Raw genomic sequence first — 9,627 nt, forward strand, 5'->3', positions numbered from 1 at the left:
GCCAGAACAAGCCGGACATACCGCGTGTCATCAAGCCATCCAAACTGAGGGAGAAGCATAGCTCAGAATTTGGATTCAATGGCAGCATGACCATGGTAAGGTATGTGTCGGAGAAGGGAAAGGCTGTTGTCCTCCTGAGCACCATACGTGATGATAAAGCAGTGGATGATAACAGTGTTAAGAAGAAACTAGAAATGATCCAATATTACACTGTGCTGGATGTTGCCAACCTCAGTGCTTACACCAACTTCTCTGCACAACACCCTGATTACACTGGTGGTGTGACCAATGCCAACAGCTAGCCCACATTCACACTGTCTGTTTTTGGGATTGACAACCGCATTTACTTGAGATGTCCCGTTCACACAGCAACGTCTGGAACACTGTCAGTATGAACAAAGAATATACACTAACAAGAAGCGACAGTAAATAGAACGTTTTTTTTATTGCAACACCGGCGCCCAGCGGCGGCCCTGCGTTTCCGCCATTTTGTGGTGAAAGCGAGTCGGCAGTCCACTAGTTTCTATGGCAATATCAGCTGCTTTGTTAAAAAAAAAAGTACATTAAAGCTGAAATTCAACATGAATGATGACAACACAGAATAAAATACTATCATTAGTGATCATCAAATCCTTTTTACAGTTTATTTTACACACTTTGTGTTTAAGTCTTCCACTTTTTTCACACAACCTTTGCTCTCTAGAAACCCAGTCAGTTTGGGTTAAAATTCTTTAAAAGGCTTATAAACACTGAATTAATAACGACATATGAAACTAAATTAATATGTACCGGCTTCCCTGTGTAGCTTCTGTGGTTCGCCGTCACACGTCACGTGGTGATGCTGCACCAATCAGAATTGGACTCGTTGCATATGTGCTTCAGGGTGCATTCGCACTTGTAGTTTGGTTTGCATGGTTCACTTGGTCTGGACCAAAAAAGAAAAAAAAACATTTAGTCCTGGTCCGATTAGCGTTCAGAATTTTATCACCGAACCAAAAGATACATATTGGTCGGATTTTATGACGTATTGCTTTATTTGAGACGGAACTTACCGAACATCCAAAACAATGCTGTGTGCTGAGATAAATGCACTTGTTGTGTGTGCGTAGCCTGCATGTGATGGTATTTTGGCCAGCTTGGAACTCGTCAAGAGCCAAAACAGCGGCGGGAATCCATCCGTCACCAGGGTTGGGGAGTAACGAAATACATGTAACTTAGTTATGTATTTAAAATACAAAATTTGAGTAACTGTATTTCATTACAGTTACATTTTAAATGGGTGGTAATCAAGTTACAGTTACATTTGAAAAGTATTTTAGATTACCAAAGTGATTACTTTGAATTTCATTTAAACATTAATGTAAACTGTGACGGGTAATTCATGTAAAAAGCAGTTGGTGATTCTCTGAGTCTGACAGTCTGCAAAAGCATCAGCTACATTTCTGCTCATAAGTTTCATTCCCCTTGCAGAATATGTAACATTTTAATAATTTTGACCAAATAAGAATTGCAAGTTATTTTTATTTAGTACTGTCCTGAATAAGCTATTTCACATAAAATATGCTATTCCACGAGACAAAATGACTGAATTTATAAAAATTGCCCATTCTAAAATGTATATACACTTGAATCTTGTCCTGTCATTACCTGATAATCCACGACTGTTTTCACGTTTTGCGATGGTTGTTTGTGAGTCCCTTGTAACTGTAAAAAATGGTAATTGCAACTTTTTATCTCACAATTCTGACTTTTTTCCTTGCAATTGCGAGTTTGCATCTGACAGTTCTGAACTTTTTTCTCAGAACTGCAAGATATAAACTCCTAAATGCAACACTGTAAAAAAATATTTTCATGATTTGTTATCACAACATGTTTTCTTTTGTCAAATCAACTTAGATAATTCATGTGGTTCAGATAATATAATATTTTTAATTTCTAATGATTAAACCAATCGCCTTTATTGTATTAACTTGCATTGTTAATTTCAATGAACTCAAAATGTTAAGGCAACCAGGTAACTTACTTATTTAGGTTAACCAACCATTCTTTTTTACAGTGAAGTTATAAAGTCAGAATTCCATGATTAAAAACTTGCAATTCTGACTTTTTTTCTGGGAAATTGCGAGTTTATATCTCAGAATGATGACTTTATAACTTGCAGTTGCAACTTCATATCATGCAATTCTGAGAAAAAAGTCAGAATTGTTTGAAAACCCTTTTTTTGTGTGTGTGTTACATACTTATTAGTATTCCAAAGTATTCTAAAGTATTTAGATTAAGTTACAGAACTTGGGTAATCTAACGAAATACGTTACAAATTACTTTTTAAAGCATGTATTTTGTAATCTGTACAAAATAATACATTTTAAAAGTACATTTTACAAAAGTAACCTACCCAGCCCTGTCCATCACACACATCTGCTGTGAGGATGCCTGTGATGGGCAAAATTGCAACTATGATGAGAAAAAACGATATGCGTGAGGATTGTGTCCTTTTTAGGGTCTCATCTTCCTGTTTTTGATTCGTTTACTTGTCTTAGGTCTGTGTTGCATTCATATATCTTTCGAACCGCACCAGAGTTCGTTTGGAAGCGGACCGAGACCCATCTTTTCAGCGGTCTCGGTCCGCTTCTTTGGTGCACACCAGGGGGATGGCAGCGTTCACAAATGTTCAAATGAACCGCACTAACAAAGCAATCGCACCAGGGTTCGTTTTAAAGGTGCCCTAGAATCAAAAATTAAATTTACCTTGGCATAGTTGAATAACAAGAGTTCAGTACATGGAAATGACATACAGTGAGTTTCAATCACCATTGTTTCCTCCTTCTTATGTAAATCTCATTTGTTTAAAAGACCTCCGAAGAACAGGCGAATGTCAACATAACACCGACTGTTACGTAACAGTCGGGATCATTAATATATACGCCCCCAATATTTGCATATGCCAGCTCATGATTGAGGCATTAGACAAGGGCAGCCAGTATTAACGTCTGGATCTGCACAGCTGAATCATCAGACTAGGTAAGCAAGCAAGAACAATAGCGAAAAATGGCAGATGGAGCAATAATAACTGATCCATGATATCATGATATTTTTAGTGATATTTGTAAATTGTCTTTCTAAATGTTTCGTTAGCATGTTGCTAATGTACTGTTAAATGTGGTTAAAGTTACCATCGTTTCTTACTGTATTCACGGAGACAAGAGCCGTCGCTATTTTCATTTTTAAACACTTGCAGTCTGTATAATTCATAAACACAACTTCATTCTTTATAAATCTCTCCAACAGTGTGTAATGTTAGCTTTAGCCCGTTAGCCACAGAGCATAGCCTCAAACTCATTCAGAATCAAATGTAAACATCCAAATAAATACCATACTCACATGATCCGAAGCATGCAATTTTGTAAAGATCCATTTGAGGGTTATATTAGCTGTGTGAACTTTGTTTATGCACTGTATTACAGTCGAGAGCTCGGGGGCGGGGAGTGCGCGATTTAAAGGGGCCGCAGCCTGAATCGGTGCATAGTTAATGATGCCCCAAAATAGGCAGTTAAAAAAATTAATTAAAAAAAATCTATGGGGTATTTTGAGCTGAAATTTCACAGACACATTCAGGGGACACCTTAGACTTATATTACATCTTGTGAAAGAACGTTCTAGGGCACCTTTAATCAAACCAAACGTGACAAATGTGAACACACCCTCAGATGCAGTCATGCAGAGGCATTCCCCATAGTGTCCTCATTCAACCCATCTCATTCCCTCCTGAGGGAACAAAGGTTACAGTCATAACCCAAAACATATTTGCAGTCTAAAGTCTATTGGACAGTTTAAACAATTACGCAAGTTCTCTTTAATGCTAAGAGAACGTTGTTTCAGTACATCGCTAGAAACCGAGAGCACAATAATGTTGATTTTTATAACCGTTTTAATGCTCAATATGTGGGCTGTTTCGACAGATGATGTACTTTCACCAAACATAAACATCCTTGAAGAACTGGAGAAAATAAAGAGCATGGAAACAATAATGAAATCTCTGGAGACTGAAATGGAGCGACTAAGAACAGAAAACAAAGGTAATGTGATGGACACTACATACATGACAGGGTAGTCCCAGCATAAAATGAAATGCAATAATTTGCATATTTATAACACCATATTACTCATACTGTGATGTCAGCTGTCTAATCTATTGGTTTGACAAAGATTAAGAAAGTGAATCTATATTTCTTCAGCTCTTCAAGAACGCTTTGAAATATAGACATAAGTTTGTTTTAAAGAAGATACTCAGCAGATTATTGCTCAAGTGAAAGCATTTCAAAAAAATGAAAGTATGAAAAAGTTATGGAAGTTTAAATTTACTGTAAATCAAATGTACTAAATATTTTATATAACATATATTTTACAAAATTATTTTTACTCTAAAATTACTATCAAATCAAAGCCATATATCTAACCATTTGTGTTTGAAATTGTAAGTTGATATCACAACAATGTAAGTTCCCATGAGATTTTGTTTAGGCGCTGTACCAAAAATAGCCACCGGGTGTCACCATCATTATATTGATTTTTTTTAATGCATTCTCTAATAATTCTGGCCAATCACTGCTTAAATCACTGCTAAGTTTAGTACTTACAGAACTGACCACCACCATTACAGAGCAGAAAGAAAACATCAGAGAACTGAGAGATGAGATGAGAAAAATGAAGGTACTTCACCAAAACATTCACTCTTTTATCAATGATCCTCAAAGTAAAACACCAATGCGATACATTGAATAGTGTAAATGTTAGTGTAAACTTGAGTGTATACTGTGTAAATTGTGTTATCTATTACAATAATCAGTGTAAATGTCATTTAACAGAATCTTTTTTCCTTCACAGAAATTTCAAATCTTACTCTGAGTCAAGTGGAGTTGAGAAAGGAAAATAGAGGTGAAAGTGATCTTGAATGATGTTAAATTCAGCGTATTCATTCTCAGTGTAATACAGTAATATATCACAATTTTGCTTATGTCTTTAAACAACAGACAGAGAAATAGCTTTTTCAGCTAGACTAACGCAATCTAGCTTTGCATATATTGGTCCTTCTACCACTGAAATCACACTAACCTACAGGAAAGTCTTCACAAACATAGGGAACGCCTACAACCCAATTACAGGTAATTATCAATGAAATGGAGTCATAAACCCTTCTGCTCCATTCAGACCTCTCTGCAGTTGTGTAATGTGTTTAAGAGAATTAAACGATCTGCCATCTCTCAAAACTATTACACAGTGTGTTTGGTAATTGAGCAATCATACAGGAAACGGCTGATTCTGTATCTCTTGTTATTTGATTCAGGTATTTTCACAGCCCCACTGAAAGGAGCGTACATGTTCAGAATCTCTATACATGGTCATGGTGGAACTCCAGCAACTGTATCCATTATTAAGAATGGAGAGCACATGGTTGTAGCACATGATGTTCAGGCTCAGGATCGGTTAAACTCCTCGAATGGAGTTGTATTGATCCTGGAAGTTGGAGATGTTGTCTATGTGAGACTTGGGTCTGGCTCGAGGATAGCAGGTGGCGCGCAGAACTTCAACACTTTCAGTGGTTATCTACTGTTTCCCTTAAGATAACAAGAGCTTTGCAGAATGTGATTCCTATAATTCTCAAACTTCAGTGTATGAATTAAGATGAAGAATCATTAATATATGAACCTGTATTAATAAGTACTAATGTTTGTTTGAAATTTGCAATAGATTACTGAATAAAAGTCTGAGTCTATAAATGTAACTTTATATAAACATATATGTCTTATGTCATGTGATTTTGTGGGACACGTGTGAGACAGATAAATATAGTACTTGTATGCTAAGTAAGTACTGATTTACATTCGGTGGCAAACTTGGCATAGGCCTGTGCACCGATTAATGTTTCTGCCGGTGGGTGCCCACACTATAAAGTTTTAGTGGTTAAACGGATCGTTGTTGATCCTTGATCTCTATGGTCCAACCCCCTCGGTTCGGCACGCATGTGATTCGTGAGACTTATACACCATTTTAATCTGTTGGATATCTTCTTTTATTCGTGTACACTCAGAGTAAAAACAAAATGCTTTTTGCAAAATAAAGAAAACTAACATGATGCGTGATCTCTCCTCTCCCTCTGAACGAAGTCCAATCTGATAGTTCTCAGAAAATGAACTGTAACTTAGTGAATACTAATCACAAAAAAATGAGACTTCTGTCTAAAGAAACATTGAAATGTCAGGTTTCAAATCGTGCAAGTCAAATATAAAACAAAAATTTTCTGTTTATGTAATCTGTATGAAAAGAGACATGTCAGAAGTCCGTGATTCAGCTCATTATCTACTAATGCGGCCACGCCCACTGAGCGAGCGCTATTCAGAGGCAATACATGTATACATCGTCACAATCATGTATTTATTGTCTTGAAAAGTGTTTATCTGCATGGAAGTGTTTATCTCCTGGAATGTCACATGGCCTGTTCTTAATTTGTGGACTAAAGGTGTACAGAGCGCCCTCCGGCTGCAAGTATGAATTAAAAACACAGTTTCCAGCACTCATAGTGATGACAATAAATATAGAATAAATATTACTCCTCTGTATAGAAAACTGATATAAACATATGAGAATTCATCAATATTTCTCCAAGTGTGCATGCTTTTAAGCATATTAAGAAATTACAGTCAATATAAGATTTTAAGAGTCAAAATGTGAAGCTTGAGTCTTAGATCTTTTTAATGATGTATAGTTTGTCAACTGCACATTAACATTTAGGCTATATAATATAACAAATATAGTAGCCTATATGAAATGCCCTAGAGGTAGGAATGTTCAGATGCTTTGATTCACAGAAATACATTATATTTTAAAATATATTAAAATAGAAAACCATTATTTAGTTAGAGACTTGAGACTTCTTTTAAAAACATTAGTAATGCGTTCCATCTTTTGACTGGTACTGTAATTTAACATGGGCCAATACAAAATTTTCTTCACATGATGTGCAATAATACGTGCATGCATGAGATCACAAAAATCATGATTTTTTGTCAAGAGTGGACAGAATAGTGTTATATATGGCTTTCTTTGATGTATTTTCAAACAAGTCCAGCTGTGGAGTTTCAAAAGATAAAATTGAATCTGCTGATTCATCCTCTTGTCTTTCGCCAACTACAGCAGCATGAGTTGGAAAATCCGTTGGAAAATGAGTTGAAATATTTTTGGAAAATCCTGCTAATTTCTTATGTCTGGTGGAAATCCTTGTCCAATGTTCTTCCTATAACCACTTGGTAATGCATTAAGAATTTATTCTACCAGCTTTTCCGTCAAGCGTTTTCACTGATTCCCATCGTCATTATTCAAAAGTTGCCCCAGCTTCACAATGCCATGTCTTTGTAAACATGCACACACGCTTACAGACGACAAAAGTCTTGTCTGAATCATAGGATTGAAAAACAACGGTTCCTCTCGTATCCAACTCCCAGATTCATCAATATCTCTTTCCACTTTAAAAACAGTTTTCCAAGAGTGCAACATTGACCGATAAAAGGATGTAACCTCAGACAGATTCACTTTTTCCAGTTCCATTAAAAACAGATGTCTATCTAATTTAAGACTACTTGCTTTTTGTAAAATCATTTTCGCAGTCTGAGTCCAAGCTAAGTCCTCACAATACAGGAATCTCTGTGCTGTTTGTATTCTAAAAGCACAGATCTTACTCAGCACATCCACCAGACCTTGACCTCCCTCATAAATGGGAAGGTAGTGTGCTGCTGCACGAATCCAGTGTTCTCCACGCCAAAAAAACTCTACTTGCACTGAGCTTCATGACGCACTTCTGCTTTGAAATACAAGTTCAACTTCTTTATCTCCACTTAGATAGATATATTTTCAAAGTGCTCTAGTTGCTTACTTTAATAAACGCAACTTAAAATGAGTGTCTATAAGAAGATTTAAAAATCTGGACATTTTTCACAGTCAGGAGAAGAGATATTCTGATGATTACTGTGTAACAGATTTTCCAAACTCAACAGAACATGAAGTTTTAATCACAAGTCGATCTAAGAAAGCAGCAGTTGTTAAACACACATGATTATTTCAGCAGAGGGTGTCAGTGCTCGTCTAAACTAGTGACCGCGACGCTGAAGTGTGTGAGACCTGATGAATACGATCCGTTATTTATTTGAATTAAATAGTTTTATCACTATTCTGTGTAATTTTTTCATTGTCAATCATTTCACTGTATGTAATTTGCATGTTTATGCCAATTAAAAATATTCAGAGTAGTAGCACTGTTAACGTGTTAGTGTTTAGGATTCATTGAATATTTAATATCATTAAATTTGTGTGTAAGCCACATACTGCACATTCATTAAACTATTTTAAAAGACTGGAATAAGAGCACCAGCGCATACAAGCAATCCTTTTATCAGTCAAATTAATTTAAAAATGTGAATTCAGCAGGTATGAAATATGATCAGTAAGAGAAAAACACTGTTAATGAGAAGACGAGCACTGGACTGCTGCAGGTTAGTGGGGAAATAATATTGATTTATTATTCAGAATCCACAGCTGGAAAGAAAATATATTTATAGAAACATTTGAGCAGGTTCAAGATAATTCATGTTAACTCAGAGAACAGGATTCATTGTTTTAATCAACTGACAGACATAAAACAGTAATAATCTGCGTTCTCATGTATGTAGATGCGCTGAACACTGTTAAACTCCTTAACTGTGAAAGGTAGAACGAGGAAGTAGTTGTGCAAGTAGTCCATTAAGAAATCATACAGGAAACGGCTGATTCTGTATCTCTTGTTATTTGATTTAGGTGTTTTCACAGCCCCACTGAAAGGAGCGTACATGTTCAGAGTCTCTGCATTTAGTCATGGTGGACCTCCATCAGGTGCAGGTATTTTTTAGAATGGAAAGCAGGTGGTTATAGCATATAATAATCAGGCTGAGAATACGTTAAACTCCTCGAATGGAGTTGTGTTGATCCTGGAGGTTGGAGATGTTGTGAGTCATCGACCTGGCATGAGGATATATGATGATGACCGGAATAACCACAACACTTTCAGTGGTTTCCTACTGTTTCCTTTAAGATAACAAGAGCTTTGAAGAATGTGATTCCTATAATTCTGAACCTTCAGCGTATGATTTAACCCTCTGGAGTCTGAGGCTGATTTGGGCCCTGGAGAAGTTTTGACATGCCCTGACATTTGTGCTTTTTTTCAGTTGCATCAGAAAAATTGAGAATGTTGGACAATAAATATATGAATATAACAGCTTGATTTTGCAGTGTTGTCTAATGTCTGTTAAAGCAAAAGTGTCCAAAAGTGGGAATCATGTGATAACGGACAAAGCAATGCATCATGTATTATAAGATCATTATGTTTGTAGCGTGATCCATTAAAACGTACAATATAGCCAATATATATGCATAATATATACAATATATATTTCAATTCAGTCCTATATTACTACTACTCTAAAATATATTGTTCGCTGCAAACATGTTCTTCAATTTATTAATCATTAATTTACTATTAATAAATGTGTAAAGTTGCATAAAATGGAAATACTCAATAAAGTAGGCTAACTACGTTACCTC

General features: G+C 35.9%; 1 protein-coding gene across 1 annotated transcript; it reads left to right on the forward strand.

Moving 5' to 3' along the window:
- The first annotated feature begins 3,852 nt into the window (after positions 1 to 3,852).
- Positions 3,853 to 6,067, forward strand: LOC125255532 (complement C1q-like protein 2). The gene is made up of 4 exons (XM_048170848.1): positions 3,853 to 4,076; positions 4,885 to 4,935; positions 5,031 to 5,162; positions 5,345 to 6,067. The coding sequence occupies exons 1-4, from the start codon at positions 3,857 to 3,859 to the stop codon at positions 5,623 to 5,625; spliced, it is 684 nt and encodes a 227-aa protein (XP_048026805.1). The 5' UTR covers positions 3,853 to 3,856; the 3' UTR covers positions 5,626 to 6,067.
- The last annotated feature ends 3,560 nt before the right edge of the window (positions 6,068 to 9,627 follow it).

The sequence above is a fragment of the Megalobrama amblycephala genome, linkage group LG20, assembly GCF_018812025.1.
Source record: "Megalobrama amblycephala isolate DHTTF-2021 linkage group LG20, ASM1881202v1, whole genome shotgun sequence".
Lineage (NCBI taxonomy): Eukaryota > Metazoa > Chordata > Actinopteri > Cypriniformes > Xenocyprididae > Megalobrama > Megalobrama amblycephala.